A 24,914-nucleotide genomic window follows, 5' to 3' on the forward strand; every position below is an offset into this window, starting at 1 on the left:
ATCACTTCCGGCGCACGGGACTGCGTCTGTGTACCCTTGCGTCACTTCCGCATCAACACATTCAGCTGTGAAGAGGCGGGAACCATCGGAGCCAGCACCTGAGCCCTCCAGGATGGCGTCCACAAGGTGCTCAGGCCCGCCTCCCTCCCTGGTACCACCCCCCACCCCCACGACCGCAAGAGAAGGGCGCACACACTGAACACAGAAGGGGCTCCAGAAAGTAAAATACAACAAAATGTTTAATGAGCAAATTCGTATTAGCAAATATGAAACTGCCACAGAGAGGAGGAGCGGGACGGAGACCACGGGTTGAGGGTCAGGGTAAGACTAAAGAGAAGAACCAACTACTTAAGAAACCAGGGTGGAGAACAGGGAGGACCAGAAGCCAGAGGACGGGAGCTGTGGTCCTGCAAAGGGAGGGCAGGGCACTGAGGGCCAGACAACAAAATTCAAAAGAGTTTGGCCATAAAATATAAACACGCTATGTTCCTACCATGGGGAGGGGAGGAGAGGGTGTCAGGGATAGAGGAGCCGCCTGGGACGGGGCTGTGGGGGTCCTACCCGCCCTGCTGTGCACACAGCCCCGTCCCAGCCCCTTCCCTCTGTGTCTGTGGGTGCATGTGTCTGTGTGGGCCTGTGTGCACTTGCCCAGGCCCCTTCCTGCCCTAGCCCCCCGCCCCCCGCCCCCCTTAATTGCTGCCATTCCAGTTGCTGCCGGCTGTCATTCGGCTGTCACTCCTCTGCCCATCATCTTCAGCGAGGGGAGAAAGGAGGGGGGGACAGGTGGGGAAAGCCCCCAGCCAGCCCTGCCCCCACCCTCCCCCAGCCACCTCTACCAGAAGTCCCGGCGGTGGTAAGAGTCAGGGTCACAGTATTTTGTGACCACCACTCTGTTGGCGAACTTGCGGCCGGTTAGGCCCTGCATGGCTTTCTGGCAGTCAAACACAGAGGTGAACTCCACAAAGATCTGTAGAAACAAGAGGCAGAGCTGTGAACAAGGCTGGCCCGGAGCAACTAGTCACATTGAAGTCCAGAATCAGCACAGGAAACGAGAGAACACCTCACCACAGACCGTGAAAAGACCTTCAATTCAGTTTGAGGATGCTCACCCAAACATTCTCCGAACCCAAGACAGCAAAGAACAGAGACATCACAGGAATGGAGAGAAACAGGCAGGCCTGAGTCACCTGGGTACACTGGGCAGGTGGCCAGAGGCAAGATCCCAGAGGAGAAGGGTCACTTCTCTATCAGGCATTCCACAGGGTGCTCCCCAAGCCCGGTAACAGCCACGCCGTCCCACACAGTGGATAAGGAAAGCTCAGAAATGAGGTTCCAAGTCCAAACGGAATTAAAGCACTTGAACCTTCATCTATTCATGCCACTAATCCTGTCCTACCTGCTTACAGGACATGAATACAGGAAGCTACTCTAACATGGAAGACCCAACAACTACCGCCCTACTTCAACAAACAACCAGCTTGACTTTGAAGGGAGATGGGGTGGGGATGACGAGATAAAACTGATAGGACAACTGTGGGGCCAAAAGCTTGCTATACAACTCTGACACCCTGAGTTCAAGCCCCTCAACCACTTCCGGAAAGACCTGACTTCTCTCCTGAAAGCTGTCCCATGTTTGCACAAATACAAAAGTGTGTGAGTTAAAGATCTGTTTAAAAGAAGCCGGGCGTAGTAGTGCTACACAAAGAAACCCTGGGGGGGGGGGGTCCTGTTTAAAAGAAATGAACAAACAGCAACCAAATTTGGGGTTTGGACCTTACTGAAACAAGACATTCCAGAGACAAAACAAAACTTAGGTAGATTAGACACCAAGAAATTAATGAAGGCTGTTTTGCTGTAGTAACAGTATTCTTTGGGGTTTTTTTAAACTGAGGTTACAACACTGGATCTCAACTAGGGACAGAACATGTCCCCAGGAGATAATGAGCAATGTCTGTTGTCACAAAGAGGACGTAGCACCTACCTATACATGTCCAAACCCCAAAACACTTATCTATTCCAAAATGCCAACAATTGAGAAATATAGCTAGGTTTCTAACATGAACTCTGAGACATGCTTTAAGCACTGTATAAGCCAGGTGTGAGGATACACACCTGCTATCCCCAGCACCAGGGAGGCTAAGGCAGGATCACAGGCCCAAGGCCAGCCGGGGCTACCCAAGACCCGATCTCAGAGCAGAAACAAAGCCACTCCCAGAAATACTGATAACTTGAGAGCTGGGTGATAAATACTGAAAATAGCCACATCAGCCTCTTTCTTTCTTTCTTTCCTTTTGAGACAGGGTTTCTCTGTGTAGCTAGGGCTGTCTTGGAACTCACTCTGTAGACCAGGCTAGCCTCGAACTCAGAGATCCGCTTGCCTCTGCCTCATGTGCCATCACCACCTAGCTGCTCTCTTAGGTATTTTTAAAAGACCCATAAACAACAAAAATAAGGTGGATATAGTAGTGTATGCTTCCAGTGCCAAAGCCTGAGAGTTCGATGCCAGCCAGCCTAGGCAACATAGCAAAACCCTGTCTCAAATATGAAAAATCCATTTAAAAAAATAAATAAATAAAAAGGCCAGCTGCTCAAGAAGCCAACCTCTCTCTCCACTCACCCTTCCCCTGCACTTACTCAATCCCACTTAAGCCAGGCTTCCTTCCCTAAGATACAAATGGTGACACAGGAAGCAGGAGGAGATCGTCTTCCTCCTGACTCCTGCACGCCAGCCCACCCTGCACACCTCGGCTGCATTCCCACGGTGCGTTTGGAACCTGCCCAGCCTCCCCTTAGGAACTGGCACACTTGTTTCTGCCAACCCCCACCCCCTGGAGTTCCCATCTGTCCAGCTGACTGCTTCCTAGCAGTCTCTATTAGGGTCTCCAGGTAAGTGACCTCAAAGGTGGCGGGCCAAGTCTGTTGTTGCCCTCCACCTCACCTGACACTCTTAGTCTCTTGGGCCTTTCTCCCTCTCCATCTCCACAAACCCATACCAATCACCAAGATATGGACAGTTAAAGGCTCAAGCCTCCCCAACTCATCCATTTCTTTCATCCCCTACTACAGCCAACACCACACCACTCATGGACACCAATGGTTTCTGAATGTCACTGGGCAATTTCACAATATCACCACTTCAAATTTGATGGGAGATACAAACAACTATATATCACCAGATGATAACACTTTACAGGACTGTATGCAGTACGTCCTTGACTATAAAACACATCAATCCTCCAGCACTGGAACATACTTGAAAGCAGATCAGCATCTCTCAGGTTAATACGAGATATTTCACAGATCACCTGACTCACGCCTGGGCCCTCTCCATACATTCACCAAACTAGCTGGCCTCACATCAGCCTTTCTCTCCTCTAGGGAAAAGCCCTAGGCTTCTTCCTCAAGTTCCTAAGGCCCTCTCCCTAGTCCTTCCTGCAAAGCTGGCCTTCTCTCACAAACCCTACACATGCTCCTTTCCACCACACCAAGGCTGAACATCCTGTCCTCTCAACCCATTCACACCTGCCTGCCGTACAGCCAGCAGCTCCACAGGGACACAGCAAGCCCCTACTTTTGGTCTGGCCGTAGTGACTCACACCTTTAATCCCAGCACTCAGGAGGCAGAGGCAGGCAGATTTCTGAGTTTGGGGCCAGCTTGGTCTACAGAGAGAGTTCCAGAACAGCCAGGGCTACAGAGAAACCCTGTCTTGGGGGGGGGGGGGTCCTACCCTGAATATACCCACCATGAACCACACACACAGCAATACTACCTGAAGTCTCTGCTTTGTTCATCCACTGAGGACAGACTTGCCTAGCAAGACAACCTCACCTCACTGAAACTTACTTCCACCTTTCAACTACTACCTATCTAAAACCAGAACCTGGGTCTGTGGATGTGACTCAGTAGTAAAGCACTTGCCTAGCTAGTATAGGAGAGCTCCTGGACCCCATCTCCAGTACCAGAAAGAAAATTAAGGAATCAGACAACTTTGATTCCCAGCCTTCCTGGTACTGCCCAACAAAACTGTGTCCCCAGCTGTTTGTGGTCAAGAGCTCTGTTCACAAGCAAATATAGCAGAGTAAGAATACCACCAACCCTCAGCAGCACCTTCAAGGTGGACATGCAAAGCTTATCTAAACCTAGCACAGTGCAGAGGTGTTAACTCCGTGGCCTCTGAAATCAAGACCACAGACATGCGATGCCTAGCTGTGTGGCTTGTCACATTTGTGCCACATCCTATGAAGAGGTTCGGGAGCCATTGACAAGAACAGACATAGCTTCAAGGCGTACCTGGCACCTGAGACACGTAAGTAATGATTGTATATGGCACCTTTCTCTTCATCTCACAAGGAAGGCAAAGCCACTTGCAAACATATCCCACAAGGAACAGAAAAAACAGATAGGTTGAGACCAAATTCTTGCTATAGGCCCCAAGCTCCCAGAAGGCCTTGGTCCTCTCTGGAGCCCCTGCATCACTCTTGGCCAGAACTGGAGGGACATGGAGAGATGCAGAGGGTGGTAAGGGTGGCACACAAAACAAAGACAGCACCCTGACCTTTCCACAGCCAGGCACCTCGACGCCGTCCACGGGCCGGGGAATCTCAATGGACTTGACCAGCCCATACTTGCTGCACTCATCTCGTACATCCTCTACAATCTCCTCGTACTCTTCATCGTCCAACAGCTCCTCGGGCAGCACCATGTTCATGAGGCACAGGACCTCAGTCGGGTGGCCGCCCATTTGCACCTGAGAGCTCATCAGGCCGGGCACTTGAAGGGTCACAGGTGTCTGATTGATAGTACTCTGTGGGGTCAGGGAGAACAGCAATGTCACCAAATGGCTCAGACTAGCCTCCCTCCATTCAAGCCTGTGCCTCTCACACCCAACCAGGGGGACCATTCCTCTACTTAACACTTTTATGAACCCACTGCCCAAATCCCCTCCCATGAAAACTGGGGCCGAACTTAAGAAACCTTCCCATCCAACCCTTCCCACCCCCAGGGTCCCTCTAGCCAATGGAAGATGACGTGCCGGGAGGCTCACCAGCGTGGCATTCTTGGCTCCTACACTCGCCCTCTGGACAAGCAGCTTCTTGTCCCCTAGCTGCATCCCATTCAGCCCCGCAATGGCCTATGGTCAGAGGACGAAGGGTGGGAGGGGTGCGGGGGGAGGCACAGGTCAGGAACCGGGGGCCCAGCACTTCCCCCCAAAGCACCAAGCATCGATGGGGAAAGAGCGGAAGGCCAAGGGCATTTAGTTTGGAAAGAGGCAAAACCACGGGAAAGGATGAGTCCCCACAAGCCCTTGCTTCAGACCAACCACCTCCCACCCTAGCCTGAGGAGAGGAGACCTAGGCTTAGAAACACAGCCAGTTAAGAAGGCGTCAGGGCTCACCTGATCTGTCACGTTGATGTCCACGTACTCACAGAAGGCATAGCCTTTGGAGAGCCCTGTGGCACTATCCTTGACCAGGTTGAAGGCCTTCAGAGGCCCGAAGGATGTCAGCAGTTCCTTCACCTGCAGGAGGCCAACAATCCATCAGGGTTTGGTCAGGCTGAGAGGGGTGGCTAGCAAGGGGGCAGAGGACTTACCTGGTCATCATTCAGGTAGTTGGGCAAGCCCCCGATGAACAGTTTGTGGGCCGAGTCTGGGACTACAGTGGACACAACTCCTAAAGACAGAATGTATAAAGACTTCAACTCCAGTATACAGTCATTTCTCAACATCCAAGGAGAAGCAGGGAGTGGTAACATACACGCTTGTCTTTCTCTCTCTTTTTTTTTTTTTAGGAGCTGAGGACTGAAGAACCCAGGGCCTTGCGCTCTACCACCGAGCTAAATCCCCAACCCTGCCCCCCACGCTTGTCTTTCAACACTTAGAAGGCTAAGGCAGGAAGCTCAGTCTCAAAAAAAAGTCTACAGTAAGCCCCTTCACAAGTCCTATCCTACCTAAGACACCTCATCAATAAAGGTGGGAGGGAGGAACCCACACTATACACACTTCCAACACCACACCCCCCACATTCTAAAAAGTACACATAGAACACCAACAACTGAACGTCAAAGATGTCCTAAGATTTGCCAACCCCTCGGAACTCTCACTCAAATGCTCAGTCCTTTGCCTTCAGGGTCCTGCAGGGGTGGCCTGTTTCCAGGGCAGAGTGACAAGGAGCGGAGAGGCTGCTGAGAACCACAGAGCAGGGCCTCAGTGCTAGCCACCACTGCAGTGGTGACTCGTGGCCAGCTCTGGGAAGCTATGTTCAGGATCCATTCAAGATCCAATGTACCCACACGGTGCTATCAGCTGAGGAAGTCTGACTTGCCTGCTCAGCTCAACTCTGGACCCACATGGATAAGTGCTGGCCAGACAGTTCTGTGTGGCACCATGCAAGCCTCACCAGTATTACCATCACTTAATTCTCAGAGCCATCATCGGGCCCCAGCATCAATCCAGCCTGACTCCTCAGTTCAAAAGTCCCACTACGTAGCCTCCCCGTTTTCTGCCCTCCCCCTACTAAGTTCAGCAGTCCATCCTAATCTATGAGAGGGTAAGATATTAATGGGCATACCCTAGAACCTCAGCCACTGTGCCCCATCCATCTTCCAGGCTATCATCTGCCCCATTATAACACTTTAGCCCCAGAGAACTGCAGGCATCAACCCAGAGACTTCTAACCACCAGAGCTGTAACCCAGTAGTAGACTCATACAGACCACAACAGGCCTCGTTCAAGAGCCACCATGACAAGCAGAAGCACTGAGAACCAGGGCATAGCCAGCGCTGCCATTGGCCAGGATCAACTACTTTAAACACCTACCATCTGGAGCTGGAGAGATGGCTCAACAGTTAAGAACTTGTTGTTCTTGCAATGGACGCAGGTTCAGTTTACCAGCACCCACATGATGGCTCACAACCATCCATAACTCCAGTTCTAGAGATCCGACTCACTCTTCTGACCTCCTTGGGCACCAGGCATGCATACGGTACACAGACATATGTAGGTAGAAACACTCACACACATAAAATGAAACTTAAAAAAAAAATTAAATCTATCTCATCAAAATCCCCAGGTCTAATTCAAAAGGAGTAAAGCCCTAAGAGTAGGGAAAAGGTGACTTCTAGAGCCCAACTCAACAGTGTCTCTCAAAGGCAGCTCAGCAGCGTGGCTCTTCGTCTCTCTGACAAGTAAGCAGTAAGGCAGGTCATGGCAGCAGCTGGACCCCAAGAGCAATCTGGTAATCACTGTGCCGTATCTCAAAGGCAGCCCAAGGCAGGACCCAAGCTAGGGCCCTGAGTTCAATTCTTTGCTGTCTACACCCACAGAAACAGGGAGAACACCACACTACACAAGGGGACATACACAAGCACACTGAACCACTTCATTCCAGGGACACAAGGTGCCAACACTGGTGACTAAGAAGAGCTTCACTTCTGTGGAAATGCAGCTCCGGCTTCCACTCCAGGTGATAGCAATCTCAAGTTACCAGCACACACTCTCACCAGGGAGGATGTCAGCCTTCCAATTTACAAATTGTTTTTTAACCCAATGATCAAGATATTAGATTTCATCACATTTTTCTTCTTTGGTCTATGTAGTGACATTTGTTTTCCTCCTTTGGAAATTCAGAAGATAGGGCATAAAGGCAGAATCCCACTTGCTGCTGCGTTCTCCAAAGTGGTAATGAGGTGCCAAATCACAGGCAGAGCTGGAAAGCCAAACCTCTTCAGATAGGCACCTCCCAAAGACTATGGTTTAATCGCAGCAGACTCCCTGTGGAAGAGGCTTGCCACTTAGCAGCATGACCCAAAGCACCTGTGCCTGCACTTACACGTTACAGCAGAAAGGTTAACACGAGAGGACAGAGAAAAGCTGAGCAGAGACTCCAGAGCCAACCTGTGCAGCCCAGGATACCTATGAATTTAATGACCATGAACAAAAAATTCACCACCATTCCCAGCTTTCCTCCTCTGTGAAATGACAATCCCACCTTCTACAGAGGATGTCCTATCAAACTGTGATTAACACTTAACAGAGGCAGGTGTCGTGTGGCACATCCTTGTGATCCCAACACTGGAGGCAAGGAGGCAAGGAGTCGAATTGGGAGACCAGTCTGGGGTACAGTTATACCATATACAAAAAAACTCTACAGCCAGGCCTCCTGGTACAAGACTATAATCCCAAATATGCAAGAGGCTGATGCAGAAAGACCAAAAGTTCAAGGCCTCCCTCAAGACTGCCTCAAAACACTAGTAAAAAGATCGAGGATATCGTCCAGTGGCAGACTACTTAACATGTATGTACAAAGGCCCTAAGTACAATTTTTAGCACAATGATGGTTAACACTAATAAAAACAGGTAACATAAAAGGCCTGACTGTGTGCCAAATCTATTTGTAAACACACGCAGTAGGCCACAGCTGACTCCCAAGTCATAATTTGCAACTGAAGGCTAAAGCAGATCCAGGGACAGGCAACACCTGCATACGACACAGTAAGACCAGCAGGTGGCTGACTATGTAACTGAAGAGCAGTTCACACAGTGCATTTGGTGGCAAGGAAGAGGTAGAAACAAGATGTCCTGTAGCTTCATCTGAGAGGTGTAGCCAGTCACCGAGCAAGCCGGACCGTGGCACAGGCCTAGTAATAACCCCAATCACTCAAGCAGCGACGGGCTGGAAGCTCAAGCTCCAGCTCCAGCCCTGTAGTGAGACCCTCTCTCAAGAACTCAAAGGGGCCTGGGATTCACGGCAGAGACCCTGGTTCAATCCTCAGTACCACAGTGAATCTTCTTCAAGCAGTACATTGAGGAGCATGTTAGTTTTAGACCTAAACGTGTAGAGTGGAAAGAGGCACTGACCTCACCAGAACTTACTGTGAAAATGTATGTGGTAATCAGGACCCTGACCCCAAGACCTCCACTACCAGGAATTTTTCCCTGCTCTAAAGTGAAGGGGAACTTGGCCCCAGTGGGCATCCTCCAATGCTGAGCATCAGCGAGCAAGCAGGACCCCCAATTCTGAAAGTCCCAATCAACCTCAGACCTGGCCCTCATTCCCACTTAGCTAGAGCCCCAACACCATGGCTTCCTACAGCCAGCCCAGCAGGACAAACAAGTTACACATCTCCACTTACACCCCACCTCATCTGCCAAATGCTAGCTCAGCAAACTACGGCCTGCAGGTTGACACACATGCAGGGCCTTTTAAATTCTGAAAGATTAATGCAGAACATTCAAAATCTATTTTTCTCAATGACCCTGTCTGTAGGTTTCACACTGTGACCTACCAATCAAAGGTAAGTAAATACAACTAGAAGAAATAGCCCAGAACACATGCCAGACAGACATGGAATCAGTGAGCACTGACATGCTAGGACCACACACCAGGACCAGGCAGAGGTCTGTTGATATGCACCTGTAGGTACATACATACACACCAAGCCCTGAAATTCCAGGACCAAGGGGCCAAGGCAGAAACAATGCCCAGACTGCAAGTGCCACACTTCCCAACACCTCTGGTCTGAACCTGGCTGACATTTACAGGCTGTGTATTCCCAGATCACAGCTCACCACCTCAGATGCCCAGGACACATGCTAAGCTAGAAGAGTATCTATCCACAGGGTCCAAATCACACACACACTATCTCCAAGCAACTCTAGCTGGGCTAAGTACAGGAATCTGGGTGGAGGGAATAGTGAATCCAATCCCCCCACCTCCCACCCCAACAAATTCCCACTCACCAGGCACATAAACAGAAGGGTTCTCTGACATGCCAGGCAGCGGCTGGTAGTCATGAGGCCTTCGAATCTTCAATGACTGGCCCTGGAAGATGATGCCATCGAAGGCCATGGCCTGGGTCGTCTCATCCACTGAACGGAACTGAAGGAAAAAGAAAAACAGTAGAATTAACAGGTAGGCAGGGACTAGATTAGACCAGCTCCCAGACCCCAGGACTGTAACTTTCCTCCCACTTGTATAAACAAATATCATACACCAAACCCTGGACTAGCCAATGGACTAACAGTCACGAGATTGCTTCTAGAAGCTCACATTCTAGAAAGCAAATATCCTGGCACCCCACAGATATGAAAGCAAGCACAGAGTCCTAAGCTCTGACAAGACAGTGCTGGAAAGGGACCAACTGCTGAGAGAAGCCAGCATGGGAAGTCAGGTCAACTGAGTTTAGTGGCAATGACAGCCCAGGCTTTCTGATGAAGCGACATTTAAGCTGATGAAGTCTCCAACAGTACAAATCAAAGTAGACTCTGATGGGCAAGTGCAGACTAAGAAGGAACACTCAAGAACCTCAGCAGCCTACATCACTCCAGCACCTCCACTGTGTTTTATGAGTATGGCCCCAGAGTTGAAAGCTAGGTCTGCATAGATCATAGAGAGTAACTGCCTTGAAAGGTGACTTAGAAACAAACATCTGGAGTGAACTGCTTCAGCCTAAGTCCCAAAGAGAAAAAAGCACATTGTGTCCTCTGCAAGACCAGTGTAGACTAAGCAGAGTGGACTGGGCCAGAACAGTCCGCAGAAACCCACAAAGCAAGCAGGGCCCAAACAGGCCTCCCAGGGGAGAGAGAACACGAAAGGCATAAGAAGGAGGGGACTGCAGAGCTCCTACAGCAGCCAAATGGAAAACGGGTGGCAGAGAAAGCCGTCAGAGAGGGCAGCACAGACCAGCCCCACTACCCCTTACTCCATCACTGGAAAGCTCACCTCCAAAAAGGCAAAATTCTTGTCTTGATTTATCTGCACAGCCAAGACTGGGTTGCCGGGGGCCTGCGTCAATCCGCCCAAGCGCATCTGGGCGTTGAAGAAGTCCATCATAGCCTCCTGCAGAGGGAATAGGAGACAGGGGAGGGCGGGGAGGGAGGTGGAGAGAGGAGGGGAAGGGTGAGAGAGGGAGACACAGAGGGGTTTGGGGGTAAGGGGAGAGGAATGAGGGGAGGGAGAAGGGGGAAGGGACAGTGGAATATGGGTCAGGGTATAGAGGTCAATAGTAGCAACAAATGCAGGAGGAGAAGGAGGAAACAGGAGACAGGAGCCAACGGGCAGACAGGACAGGCGTGAGGGGAGCCATGGAGTCCAAACACGAGGAGGAAGAGGAAGAGGAGGAGGAAAAGTTATTCAAGAAAGGATGGAAGAACAGGACAGCAAGAGAAAGAAAAGCACGAGGATGACGACACGGAAGAAACACCCGGTGCAGACAAGGCAGGGAAGGCAGAAGAGCAACAGGCAAGAAGAGAAAGACAAGCCAAGGGACAGGAAGGGAGCCCAGAGAGAGGCAGAGCACGGAGGAGAGTGCAGGGCAGGAGGGATGGAGGAGCAGGGGAGGAAGGGGCAGGGCGGGAGGGGGGAGAAAAGAGTGATGTGGAGGGACCTGGCCCTGGAGTCCGGGGGCTGGTTTATCAAATGTAGCAAAGTGCAGGTTGAGAAAGTCAGAATGGACCTTACTTGCCTTCGACGATGGTAGCAAACTTTTTGTTGCTACGAGGGATCTCAGCCCCACAATATTTCACTTTAAAGAGAAATGGAAACAACTCTTTGATCTCGGGATTCTCAGGGGGTGCCACGGGAAGGGGTGGGGAGAGGGATGGGGGAGAGGAGCGGTAGGGGAAGGTGGGGGAGGTCAGGGCTATCAAAAATAAAAGAACAGCGACCATGGGAGGGATGTGTGGGAAAAGGATGTGGATAGACGGCAGAAGAGGAGAGCATGTCAGAGAAACTGCAGGGACGTGCGTCTGTGTGTCTGTGTGTCGAGTCTCCCTCTCTGTCTCTCTCCAACACGTAGGTACAATATGTAGGTAGGTACGTTATGTGTGTGTTTGATCCCTGGGTTGCTAGAGGAGGTTGGGGAAAGGGAGACGGGAGAGGGGAAGAGGAGGGAGGGAGGGGCCACCCCCAGCCCGGCCCCTGGCTGGCTCAACTCCATCCGTCCGTCTGGGAGGGGGCCGGGGGGTCTTGCAGGAACAGAGTCTGACCCGTGCAGGTTGGGGAAAGGGAATGGAGGGAGGGGAGGAACAGGGTGGGGGGACAGGGGAGAGGGCAGGGGTAGGAGGAGGGCAGTACCTCAGTGATGCCAAAAGGGATGTTGCCCACGTAGAGGCGCCTGGCCTGTCTGGTCATCTGGCTCCCAACCACAGGCACCGGCGTTGGGGTCACAGCCAGACCATCAGGAGTCATGGTGGGGAGAAGGGCAGTGGCTGGAATCTGACCCGCAGCTTCAAGATGGGTACAGAGTAAAACCCCATTAGAGCAACCCTAAAACCAGGACCACTCAGCATACACTGACCTCACCCACCCACCCTCTAGCCCACTTCATTTAGAAGCTCTTCAATCAGCCAAGTCAATTCAGCAGCAGGGCCCCAAGCTAAGAAGCCTGGTTTCCTAAGGGCCCGGTGGGGAAGACTTAATTCCCTCCTCCAGCAGGGCTACTCTGAGCAGGTGCCAGAGCCCTTGGGTGAGATCCTTCAGTCTCACCAAGGACACACGCACAACTCATGGAAGAGATGTCCCAATGTTAACCTCCACAACAGCCTGTGAGGAAGTGGGGGAGGCCTACCTTGCATGGCCTTGTACTGCATTGGGGTGATGTGCTCAAAGCCAGGTGGTGGTACGTCCCAGTATTTACGCACCTTCTTCTTCTTCTCATGGCGGGGGGAACGACTGGGGAAGGGGAAGGGAAAGTGGGGCAGGGTAACCTCAGTCTGACCAACCCCGGGCCTGCAAGACCCACCAGGGGCACCTCCCAGCCCTCCACACCTCCCACACACAGGCTCCACTCTCTCCAGGAGGGAGAGCTGGGCCTGGGCCTGGGCGGGACACAGGCAGATGACACTCTTCCCCAGGGCTCAGGCCAGGGTGGGGACACAAAGCAGGCAAGATGCACAGGTGAGGAAGGAGGGAGTGGACGTGGGGCAGAAGGGGCAGGAGAGAAGCTCACATCAATCCACCGTGCTCCTCTTTAGCGCCTCTGGTCAAAGGTTTGCTGGGGGAGGGAGGGAAAGGTATGGGAGGAGTGACTGGGGACCTTGTCTTCCCAATGCAACACACCCCACCCAAGGTCACTGAACCCCGGGACTGAGGCAGGACCGAGGAGAACAGGGAGCATGCAGGTCCCCTCGGCCCCGCCAACCACCCCCAACCCTACTACTCCCAGGAAAAAAGAAGTAAGGAGAAGCAGGAAGAAGCTAGGTCACTCTATGGAGAAAGTGAGATGAGGAAGGAGACTTCAGAGATCCCACACTTCCTTACCTAGGAGCAACAGAGAGGAGGAGGGAAACCCAGAGGAGAAGATGACTGAATAACTAGACCAACAGCCCTGAGCTGGAAACTAAAGCCCAGGCTTCAACTATTACCCTACTCCAGAACGCCTAGGAAGCAGGGAAGACAACCCCAAACAGGATCAGAGCAAGGAAAAACAACTGGGCCCTCAAAGACAGGGACAGAGTTACCTTTAGAAAGGGAAAGAGAAAAAGCCTCATTCCCTATCCCCAGGAACTATTGCCCCCAGCAACCCACTGGTACTGCCGAAAGAGAAACTCAAACTCCAGAAACAGGGAAACCCGAGTTCAAGGCAGAACAAGGGGCACCCATACAGAGAACAGCCACACAGACCCAGGTTCTGACAGAGGGCCCAGCCAGAGGTCCGTCCCAGAGTTCTAGTACCTTCTCCTTCGCCGGTCCCGAGAGGCACTGCGCTGGTCCCGGTTACGCCGATCTCGGCTCCGGCTCCTGCGCTTACGGTCCCGGCTTCGAGAGCGGCTGTGGCTACGCTTCCGATGCCGGTTCTCCTTGTCCCGTTCTGGACAAGTGTGAAAAGAGATGGGATGAGTGGAGAGAAAGTGCAGGCCCAGCCCACCCTGCGTGCTGGTGGCTATGCCAAGACCCAGGGAGGCCACCCCCCACCCCAGGGGAGGGCTTTAATGGAGGGAGACAACAGGCTTCCTGGGTCCACACCCGAGTCCCCAAGGACTCTGAAGGGACCAAAGGGACAGGGCCTGGAAATGCCCCCGGGGTGTAAGATACCTGAAGATGCTCAAGAGGAGCTGAGGAGCCAGAGAAGACAGAGGAGGCTGGCTCCTGGTCCCCCTCGAGGGCTGAGGGGCCTGACCCCAGGGTCGTCCCTGAGAGGGGCAGGGCTAGAGGCTGGGGAATCAAGAGACCCAATGATGTTTTCCTGAAGAAACTCAGCAACCCCTCAGGAAAAACCTCTGCAACCAGCTGGCACCCACAGTCCCACCATAAGGCCCCAAGGGTCAGGTGCCAGACAGGATCTAGTAACCCTAAGAAGTGAGGAAACTCAACTCCATCCCTTCCCAACCAGGTGAATAATGTAAGAGCAAGCACCCTCTGAAAAAGAGGACTTCTTTCTGAATGTACAGAAAGTAAGGAAAAGATGCCTCTCCAGTACTTCAACTGGTGGTCCAGAGCAGCCTCATCCAAAACCACCAGACCCTCCCTGCCTGACTCTCTCAAAGCCAAAGGCAGGATGGGCTAGACAGAATAAGGACTTGTGTCTTCACTAATATCTATTCTGCTTCTTAGCCTCTTTGCCTCAGAGACTATGGCTACTAACAGAGAACAGCCTTGCAAGAAAAACTACAGAACCTTAAGAGGGCAAAGGCAGGCAGATGGAGCTCTTCGACTTCGAGGCCAGCCTAGTCTACACAGAGTTCCAGGCCTGCTGGACCTACAAAAACACAACTATATAACCTCAATTCTGGAGACTGGCCCTTCAAGGTAGACGCTAAACCAGGATCACTTCAATATATTTCCTTAATTCCAAGGTACCACTGATTTCTCAACCGTCAAGTCTACACAAACACATACACACAAAGTCCGGAGTAAGGAGGCACATTAATGTTCCCAGCATGTGGAAGGCTGAGACAGGAATTGGAGGCTAGTAAGTTAAAGGAGACCCTGTGACAGACAAAAACAAACTCGAAAATTGTTAACAGGTGTATCCTAAAAGTACTGACTTCTAAGACTAGCAGTAGGAAAAAGCAATGAAAAAGATCTCAAAGTAGATTTTAAACTCACCACACATTTGTATTATATATTTTTCTGATGCAAGAAGTAGCAAAATTTGATGGCCGGGCGGTGGTGGCGCACGCCTTTAATCCCAACACTCTGGGAGGCAGAGCCAGGCGGATCTCTGAGTTCAAGGCCAGCCTGGTCTCCAAAGGGAGTTCCAGGAAAGGCGCAAAGCTACCCAGAGAAACCCTGTCTCGAAAAAAACAAAAAAAAAAAAAAAAAAAAAAGAAGTAGTAGCAAAATTTGAAATCTATTTTAACTCCATTAGCTACTAATACTGAGAAAAGCACCCAGGAAAGAAAACACAATCTCAAGATGCTTCTATCAGAAACTACACAGACAGAATACTTTCACTTGCATTTAATTATCACTATTGCTTTGGAAAAACTAGAAGCTCATATAGCAGATAAAAGGAAACTGAGGCATGAGGAGACCATGACTTGCTCAAAGCCCAACAGCTAAGAAACAATGAAGCCCCAACTCAAATTGCAATGCCAGTAAGTTAGACACCAGGCTGCATTGTTGAGGATCAGGCAGAACATTCACCTCAGTCTGGGCACAACTACTAACGACAAAGGATTTTACTATTTGCATTCACACACCCCAAAAATAAAAAACCTACCAATCAAGAGTTAGACAGAGGCAAGCAATGGAATATTGGGACAGGCACAGCACCAGGCAGCCACACCTCAAGTGGCACCACTTATAAATAAATCTCAAATGTCTTTCCTGCTGCTAAGCCTCAAAGACCAGCAAAGATCTCCAGAGAGGAAGCAATGACAACACCGGGTGCCTAGAGCAAACAGGGAAGACTCAGGGGGCTGAAAAGGGCTGAAGCTGAGAAATACAGGGAGGCTGGGTCAGAGACAAATACCCACAGGCAGGGTGACAAGTTGGCAGAATTTTCTTCCAGCAAGGCAAGCGCCTTCCACATAATGACGCTGGCCAGTTGAGAAAATGGAATTTTCATTTGCTCAAAATGCTACACTACAGTTGTCTTCTGTACAAAGCTCCACCAACCAACCCTTGGGTGCCAGGTCTCAGGCCCTGTGTCCAACATCAGCAGGGACACTCTGGAACTACAACTCATCTACCACAGCCTCAAAGGCCAGCTAAATCAGCTCCACTTGCAGCACAGTGCAACTGGCTTTGCAGTCAGAGCTCTAAACAAAAGCAGGATCTTAGCTTTAACATCCCGTTTTCTCTTCCTTGAATGAAGGTCACAGCTACACCACTCAGGTCTCGAGGTCTTACAGGAGTAACACTGGGCATCCACTTTCCCCACCATTCTGTAACTCCAACACCAGGTCTACCTGAGCAACGATCACCTGTCTACACAGTAACAAATATGGCTAATTAAGCATTTATTGTAATCCAAGCCACATACTATATGTACGCATTGCTCCACTTAATCTCAGCTCCAGCTTTCGACTAAGTAATGCCTGGAGCTTTTTTCTTTTTTAAAGGAAAAATAAAAACTTTATGAGTCTCAGTTTTTTGCCCGATCAACAAGAAATTATTTTGTCCTCAGAAGCCTGTTACAAATGACTCACTTAAGAAATCTATTTAGCCAGGCGGTGGTGGCGCACGCCTTTAATCCCAGCACTCTGGGAGGCAAAGGCAGGTGGATGGATCTCTGTCAGCCTGATCTACTCAGAGTTCAAAGACAGCCAGGACTGTCTTCCCCCTGCCTTGGGGGGGAAAATTAGTTATTAACAAATTGCCATGCCTTGACACATGGTAAGCCCTGAGTTTAATTACAACTATAATCAATGTATACCACTGTTACTAATCTCAAAAACCCAGTAACTATACAGTGATAGTCAGCATACAGGAGACAGATACAAAGGTATTAGAGCATCATATCTACCAACAACAAATGCAGGTATTTGAACTCAGGTATTCAATTCCTACACAGTAGACTACTCAAAGAAAACACGAATGGCACTCAGAAAAAATTACTTTTTCCACGTACACTGTTTCAGGTACTCTCTTCTCAACTCTAGTTCAATTCAAAGAATTCTGATTGCCTCATCCAGTCCTGCAAACACCAACCAGGAACAAAAACCAGCTTGAGCATCAATCCTCAAGAAACTTAAGCCCTTCTTCAGTCTCAAACCAAAACAGAGAAGGTTGTAGGCATGTCTTACAAGAGCCCTTTCTTCTGGATGCCTAAACTCATCAGCACCGACACAGCCTGTCTTTCTGATCCAAATTCACAGTACAAGATCCTACTTTGGAGTACCTGCATCCACTAATCCACTAATGTCAATTAGGCCAGCTCCCTCTTTCTCATTTTGTTGACTATTTTACCTCCACGGTGAGACTGCGTCTAAGTACCCGAGTTTGAAATGATACAAGGACTTGGGGTTTGCCTAAAACCAGGGATGTGGAAGACACTCTCAGAAACTGTCAGCCGCCAAAAACCCCAAGGCATACATGATTTGTGTATGATGGGCACAAAGAATGCAGTGGCTTCCCCGACTTTGGCGGGCAAACAGGTGTCGGACACATTTACATATAAGGCGCCGGGTGGCGGCTGGGACAGAAATATTCTGGCGGGAAAGCTCCAGAGAAATCGAGAAAATATATAACAGGCTCGAAATCTGCAAACACCGGGAGATTGCAGCGCCAGTCCACGTGAAGGCAAGGGGGGGAGGGAATGCCTCGCCACCGCCATTTTGGAAACAAAGGGGGCGTGGAGAAAGGAAAAAGTACGCCCGACCGGAAGCGGAAGTGCCAAGGCAGCAAAAGAAAAAGGCTGGATTAAGGGACCTAAATTCATCTCTTGCTCAAATAAAAGAGAAAAACCTAAAAACCAAAAAAAAAAAAAACCTCACGTAGTAGAATGCGGCGCGCTCTCAACGCGCCGACGCAACGCGCCGCCTCCGCCGGGACCACGTGGGCGCGGGAGAGCCCTGCGCGCACGCGCCCTGCGCCCGGCCCGCGGCCCCTTCCCTCGGCGGGGAGAAGGGGCGGTCACGTGGACGCGGCGCGCGGGCGCGGACGGGGGGGGGGTTAAATCATGCGGCCCCGGGGAGGGACCCGGAGGGAGAAACGGCGGAGGGGGCACGGAGCGAAGCAAGAGGCCGCCCCACAGCCCCGGCGCCCTCACCTTGTTTATTCTCGTTGAGCTGCCGCTCGAACTCGTCGAAGTCCGACATGCTTAGGCGGCCGCGTAGGGCCCTGTGCAGCTCTCGCCTCGCCTTGCCGCCCGCCCGCTCCGGCTACTTCCGCCGCTGGCTCCGGCTACTTCCGGCCCCCGCCGGCGCTCCGTCGCCTACCTAATCAAGGCCCCCCAAGCCCCGCCCCGACTCCACCCCCTCGCCCCGCCCGCCCCGCCCCCGCCGAGCCGCCCCGAGCCCGGCTCCGAAGCCAGTCGGCTATTCTCGGCCGCAGACCGAGGAGTCTGCGGGCGGCGGCGGCGGCGGCCCTCGGTATCACCCAAGGCGAGGATTTTGCAGGCTGCCCAAGTTTCGGCAACTTTTCGGAGACTAGTGTCTCAACGTTCGGAGGATTCCGTGGGTCCTCGCGTTCCCTCCGCCAGCCCCTTCTAAAGGTTCGGGTTTTTCCTACAGCTCAAGCCGCCCCAGGCTCTGGCTTGCTCTGAAGATCCGCCCCACCCCTCGCTGGCCCCGTCCAAGCAGTCGGTCTCTTCCAACAATCCCAACCGTCCAGACCTTCGGCTCTTTCCGAAGGTTTCCAGCGCTCGCTCACGGCCCCTCAAGAGACTAAGCCCGATTCTAATCTTCGGCTCTTTCCGGAGGTTCCACTGGGTCACTCCGCCCCTTCCGGAGACTTCCGTTCCCTTCCGCCACGGCTTCGGGAAGGCCTCAGGCACCGGGGGAAACTTCGGCTTTTTCCGCCGTCGCTTCGGCTCCTTTCGGCTCCAAGACCCAGAAAGGGAGGGAGTGCAGAGGAGAGGTGGGTCGGGGAGCTACGGGAGAGGGGGCGGGGTCTCACTCCGGGCGCCTGGCTGTCTCGGTGAGGCGATCGGGAAGAAAGGCCGACCTCGCGGAAGGCCAGAGAAGGTGTGCGGGACAATCGCAGCCAGTGGGGGCCACGGGGGCTCGAGGCCTCTGCGGAGGTTTTTTTTTTTTCTTTTTAGCGCGGCTCGGAGCGCCTGCGCAAGATGATTAAGGAGGCGGCGGGAGGCGTGTCTGCGCCTGCGTAGCGGTCAGTCGGTCTCAGTCCACCTTGCGCGTGCGCGGGGGCTCCCCCCACTCCCACCCCTCCCGTGGGTGCCAACCCCGGGACCGTTAAACCAGACTGCGCTCTCCCGGTTGCCTTGGCGATCGCGTTCACTTTCCCACCCCCGCTCCTGCCCAGCGCGCAAGCGCAGGACGTGCCCGCTCCGGGCCTGCGGGTCTCCCGGCCCCTGGCGGGCGGGCGGGCAGGACGGGGTCCACGCGGCGCCCCCTGGCGCCTCCCCCCGGCAGGCAGGCTCAGCTGCAGGGACCGGTGCCCCAGCCACGGCCGCGCCTGAGAGTCGGCTCCCTTCCTGGTTCCCCGGGGAAGAAGCGGCTGCTCCCCTTCCCCGCCCCTGCCTCCTGGGGATAATTACACCCTGTCCTCCCCAGCCTCTCCGGAGGCTCCAGCCCGAGCGCCCCCGTCCCGGTCTCCGTGGCGACGGACCCCCCTCCCGGCCCGGCCCCTTTCTAGGAAGACCTGGGCCCCAGTTTATTGAAAATGTTCATGTCTCTTTAATTTAAATTCTCTGAATAATGCTCTGTCTTCGTGTAAGATGCAGATGGGCTGCCCCTGGCCAGGGGGCCGAGCTGGCCGCCCTTGCTGGGTGGAATGGAGATGGCATGCCCAGCGTGGGCGGCCGAGGGGCAGGGCCCAGTGCTCGGGGAGGGCGGCAGGGGGCCCCGGGGGTGCGGGGGGGACCCCAGCCTTGGCAGCGATCTGCGGGGCGGGGAGGCGTGTGGGCCGCCGCCGGCATCACCGCTTGAAGCGGTAGGTGATGGGCAAGAGGAGCTTGCTCTTTTTGAGAGCCTGCACCTTCTTGAGAGTCTCGTCGTCCAGCGCCAGGAAGCAGCGGCGGGAGTACTCCAGCAGGCGCTCCTTGGAAGGGTCGAACTCTCCGACCTCAGCCAGCTTCTCGGGAGCCACAATGAGCAGCTCCGCGATGGGCGTGGTCAGCGCCACCGTGTTCCGGTCCACGCGGTGGTGCTCAAAGGCTCGAGACATGCTCTTGAGCTTCTGGAAGGTGCCCAGGATCTTCTTGTAGCGGCAGAGGACCCCATCAGCGTCCTTCACTGCAGGGCCAGACGGACAGAAAGAGGAGAACGGGGAAAGACAGCCATGTGGGGAACCCAGGGAGAAACAGCAGGGCAGGCATGAGGAGGAAAGGTGGGGTGAAAGGCGCACATGCATGCACATGCACACACACACACACACACACACACACACACACACACACACGTTAGAAAGGAAGCGGGGAGAAAATCGAGGAAGGGAAGGGAGAGTAAAACAGGAACAGGAGAGACCAGAGTAAGAAGTAGAGATGGACCAGGGGGAGATTGAAGAAGAGAGGCCAGGACACCAGAGGAAAGGAGAGGCTGCGCATGCTGGGGAAGGCTAACACCTGTGAGATGGGCCCAGAGGCCTCCTTTCTGAGGAGGAAACAGGACTGACTGCCGGTTGGTGTAAACGGAAATTTGAAATTAACTCAGGAGATGGGGCCGAGTCTGGTGGGTTTGTATATGGGTAAGTTGGGGCATCGCGGCAGAACTCACACTTCAATAGCAGGTGGACACCCCCCAACAGGCCATCACATGTCCCCACTCACCCCGCTGCCTCTCTCGAGCCTTGGGCTTCCCAAATCGCCGCCGGCCAGTACTTCCCTTGGGCTTCTGCCTCTTCCTTTCCCCGGTACTGCCCTCTTCGGACGCCCCACTGAAGGAGGAGGCTGCGGACTCCGGGTCTGAAGCTTCTCCCCCAACCCCAGCCCGGCTGCTGTCCCCGTCAACCCTCCGTGGCCCAGGCTTCATCCGGCAGTGGTCCTCTGAGGAGAGACAAAAAATGAACTGTGACACAATGTCCTATCGCTGCCCTGAAGGGAGGGGAAAAATGGACCTGGAGGCTAGGTCTTCGGGATGGGGACAGGGTGAAGCCCCAGATTCAAGGAACTCACTGGGCTCTGTGATGATGTGGGGTTTCTGTAGGGGAACATATCCGGGGGCCTCCAGAGGCAGGCAAGGCTCTGGGTGAGAGGGTTGGATATCAGAGTTCAGTTTGGGTGCTGGAGAAGGCTAACTACATTTCCCTGAACAGGGAGCCAACTGAGGCTCAGACTCAGCTTCTTCCAAAGGAGAGGGACTCCTGAAGAGGACTGAAGTCAGTACTCTGGGGATAGAGTTCTCAGTGTAGGGAGAGGGGACATACATGATGCCATCCCAAGGCTGGGTCCCCAGGAACTGAGATCCCTTAGTCCCGTTGCTGGGGCTTTTGACATCACCAGCTGGAAAGCCTGCCAGCAGCTCAGCTGGATACAGAGGTTCGGTTCTGGCCTGAATAAAGGTTAAGTTCTCCAAGACCTGAGCTGAAGTCTAGGGAAGGGCAGCATCGAATGAGGAATGTGGCAGGAAGAGCAGACACTGCCATGCTGCCCGTCATAAATGAGCGCAAGGCAGAGTGGTGGAATCTGCCAGGACCCTGTGGCAGAGTTTAGGGGACAACTCACACACACACACACACACACACTCTCTCTCTCTCTCTCTCTCTCTCTCTCTCTCTCTCTCTCTCTCTCTCTGAGGAATAAAAACCGTTAGCCAAGGCATACAAAACAGGGTGGTGGGAAACAGACCACTGATTTGTTATTCCAGGGCACCTCTGATGGTTGGAATATATGATTCAGAAGTCCTGGGGTGTGGGCAGGGCCCCTCCGAGGAATCCGGTGGCCTACTGGCAAGGGGACAAGGGACATTTCCCCTAAGATGAGGAACCTGGGCTGGAAATCCAGACTCAGTTACACCAAGTGCTTGAGGCTAGTGGGTTAGGGACAGTCTGTGACAGGGTAGGACATGAGTCTTTGACACCACGAAGGAAATGGCTGGGTGGGAAGACCCTAAAATATCATGGTTCTTAGTGGAAGGATGGCAAGTCCTCATCAGGTCGGCCCAACAGTGGGCTTTGAATCCCGGGGTCCTGGGGGGAACGGTGTGTCCCCGCCCCCACCTGCATCCATCCGGGCTGAGGAAATGAATTTGTCCAGCTGACACCGTAGAAAGTCCCTCTCCTCCTCCAGGTCCTCAATGCGCTTCTGCAACCACGAGTTCCTCTCCAGGGCCATGTGCAGCTGGGCCTTGACACTGTTCATCAGGGCCAGGGTCGGGGAGGTGGCCTCTGGAGGCTCTAGGGACAACAGCAGAGGTCATGCCCCAGGGTGAGGCAGTACCCCACCTGAGTCCAGTCCCTCCACGCCCTTTCAGCTCACCCTCACAATTTCTCTGAGAGGACTCAGACTGTAGAAGATCTGTGAGTCTAAGTGGGGTGCCTCTTCGAAGGGGATGGAGATCTCAAAGGTCTCTTCGTCCTTCACTGGAGAGAGGCCAGTGCAGGTCACCCCAGAAGCGGCCTGGCCCTTTCAGACCACCCCCAACCATAACTTCCCCGTGGATAGAGGGAACCAGAATGTCGGCCCGAGGATGAGCAAAGGGTCCCCAAGTGCCTCACTTGTCCGCCTACGGTTGCTTCGGTCATTCATAGCGAGGCTTCCAGCAGACCCAGCAGCCGAGCCTTCGGGCACTGGACAGAAACAGGTCACCGAATGTAGTCAGCTCCTGGAGAGGTGGGGTACCTGTTCCTCTGGAGTTGGGAGGGATCACCGGCCTGGAGCCATGGTCTGAGGGAGGAAAGAACCCATACTCCTGGACAGAGACACTGAGGTTTCCAAATCGTGTACCCAGAGCGAGGGGGCTCGGCGAGAGGACTCTTGGTTATGAAGGAGTTCGACCCTTAGATTCTTTGGCTCTTCATGGGGTCAACACCACAGAGACACTTTGGCCTGAATAGGAAGGACCCTCATCGTGGGCCATCTCCGGACCCAAAGCCATAAATGGAAGGGAGAAACCACCCCTAACTTCCACGCGTGGGGTGGGGGGTCCATCCTGCAGGCGTCCCCCTGTCCCAGCCGCCCATTCCTCCTGCACTTGTGCGGGCTAGCAGAGCCCCTCCCCCGAAGTGGGGGCTGGGCGCGTGCGCAGTGCGGGGGAGGTCACGCGTGGGGATGCGCCCCCGCCCTTTGTCCCACGGGTGGGAGGGGGTGGCCGTGGCAAAAGGTCCCAGAAAGGGCAACCAGCATGGGAGTGGCGACCGTGGGCACCATTCCCCGCCCTTGGGTGCTCAGGGTACAAGGGCCCGGGCCCCGCTCTCACCCACCCGCGCAAGGACTCCAGCCCTGGGACCGACGGTGGCGGCGGCGCCCATGCCCGGCGTTGGGGAGCGTCTGCAAAGTGTCGCGGAGAAGCGCCCACCCACCAGCAAGCGGGCGCAGCGGCAGCGGAGGGGGAGTCTCGGGAGTGGAGGACGGAGCGTGCCGGGACGCAGGCACTGGCGGGATCCGGCCGGCCAGGCCTGGCGCGCCTCTTCTCGGAGCCCAGGTGAGGCCCACCGTTTGCGCGGAGGTCGGGCCGCACTTGCGCGATAGCCCCTTGCAACCCACCCACCCCCACTCCCCCTCCCTTCCCAGAGCCCAGGCAGGGATCCTCACGAAATTCTCATCCTGCACAGCTGACAACAGGGGTCCTCCGGGTGAGTGGCTGTGTGCCCGGTGGGCCAAGAAAAGTCAGAAGGTATGAGGCAGCGAGGAAAACTGAGGCGAAGCTTGAGTCCCCTTTTAATGATCCCCGGGGAGCTGGCGCGCACACACACCTCTGGTCCTATACGCCTCAGCCAGCCATAACCCCCAACCCCATCCACGAAAAGGTTTAAAGGAATACGAGAGCCAGATGTGAGAATGGGTTGTGTGGTGGCTGTATCTCCGCAGAGTGTGGGTCAGGAATAGCCGCCTGTAGAACAGCTACACTCCAATCCCTGCTGCCTCATTCCTCCCTAGCCTCAGTTTACTCACCCGTTAAGTGGGAAGTTGCTCTCTGGGGCCTTTACGCCGATGCAGTGGTGTGACCCCAAAGGCTCAGCCCAGACAGGGAGCACTCTTGGGCTTAAGATCCAAGCGCGCTCGGTATTATTTGAAGTCAGGCGGTGGAGTAGAAGCCCCGGCTTAAGACACTCCTACTCGCCCCTCCGCCCCGAAAGGAGTCATGTAAGAAGCTAACTGCATCTGCCACAAAACCGGCGTCAAAGGGGACGGGGAAGACATGTTTATTAGGCCTGCAGCAAGGTTCCACCTGCCTCTCCGTCTCACAAGCAACAGCCTGTCTTATGGTTATGAAGCCTTCCTAATGGAGGCATGGCGTTAACCTTGCAGAGAGGGAGGCTGAACGTGTCACCAAGAGACAAGCAGCTTCCTCTCGCGCTTCACTTTACGAATCAGCTGCAGCCTGGGTCAGCAAGTCCAGGGGGAGCCACCTGCCCTAGATCAGGACTTCAAACCGCAGAGAACTGTATTTAGGAAGGTGAACTCTAGATTTAAAATATAAGTGTGTCCTGTGCACACTAAAGGTAACTACCGTTAAAACTGTTCCACATACCTTTGGTGTGCTTATGTTTTGGGCTGCTTTTTTTTTTAGGTCTATTAATGTGGGTTGTAATTTAAGTGGGGGAGGGGTGGTGTTTCATATTTCCAAAGGAGCTGGGAATGTACCCTGTCTGTAGGGTGCCTAGCATGCAAAAAGCCCTGAGTTCCAGTACCCAGGATGTGGAGGCAAGGTCATAAGTCTACTGGTACCCTGAGCTACATTACAACC

The 24,914-nt window shown here is 53.5% G+C and overlaps 2 protein-coding genes across 11 annotated transcripts; both read right to left on the reverse strand.

Moving 5' to 3' along the window:
- Positions 1-221: 221 nt before the first annotated feature.
- On the reverse strand, positions 222-18,349 carry U2af2 (U2 small nuclear RNA auxiliary factor 2). 2 transcript variants are annotated; one of them, XM_028859367.2, is made up of 12 exons: positions 18,158-18,349; positions 13,675-13,810; positions 12,950-12,994; positions 12,569-12,672; positions 12,076-12,227; positions 10,723-10,839; positions 9,741-9,879; positions 5,594-5,673; positions 5,397-5,519; positions 5,046-5,132; positions 4,557-4,805; positions 222-967 (listed from the first exon to the last, which is right to left on the reverse strand). In XM_028859367.2, the coding sequence occupies exons 1-12, from the start codon at positions 18,204-18,206 to the stop codon at positions 833-835; spliced, it is 1,416 nt and encodes a 471-aa protein (XP_028715200.1). In that variant the 5' UTR covers positions 18,207-18,349; the 3' UTR covers positions 222-832. The 2 variants fall into 2 exon arrangements, with proteins under 2 accessions (XP_028715200.1, XP_028715199.1); XM_028859366.2 differs by having other exon boundaries at positions 5,034-5,132.
- Positions 18,350-19,721: 1,372 nt separating this feature from the next.
- LOC114684810 (coiled-coil domain-containing protein 106-like) lies at positions 19,722-24,515 on the reverse strand. Of its 9 annotated transcripts, XM_037202123.1 has the most exons (7): positions 24,119-24,515; positions 23,759-23,807; positions 22,723-22,891; positions 22,225-22,401; positions 21,182-21,250; positions 20,837-21,052; positions 19,722-20,303 (listed from the first exon to the last, which is right to left on the reverse strand). In XM_037202123.1, exons 3-7 carry the CDS (start codon positions 22,751-22,753, stop codon positions 19,987-19,989), a joined length of 810 nt encoding a protein of 269 aa, XP_037058018.1. In that variant the 5' UTR covers positions 22,754-22,891; positions 23,759-23,807; positions 24,119-24,515; the 3' UTR covers positions 19,722-19,986. The 9 variants fall into 9 exon arrangements, with proteins under 9 accessions (XP_037058018.1, XP_037058017.1, XP_037058023.1 ...); XM_037202122.1 differs by lacking the exon at positions 23,759-23,807; XM_037202128.1 differs by lacking the exons at positions 21,182-21,250; positions 23,759-23,807; positions 24,119-24,515 and adding exons at positions 22,484-22,587; positions 23,527-23,692 and having other exon boundaries at positions 22,225-22,399.
- Positions 24,516-24,914: the final 399 nt, after the last annotated feature.

The sequence above is a fragment of the Peromyscus leucopus genome, chromosome 1, assembly GCF_004664715.2.
Source record: "Peromyscus leucopus breed LL Stock chromosome 1, UCI_PerLeu_2.1, whole genome shotgun sequence".
In the NCBI taxonomy this organism is placed as follows: domain Eukaryota; kingdom Metazoa; phylum Chordata; class Mammalia; order Rodentia; family Cricetidae; genus Peromyscus; species Peromyscus leucopus.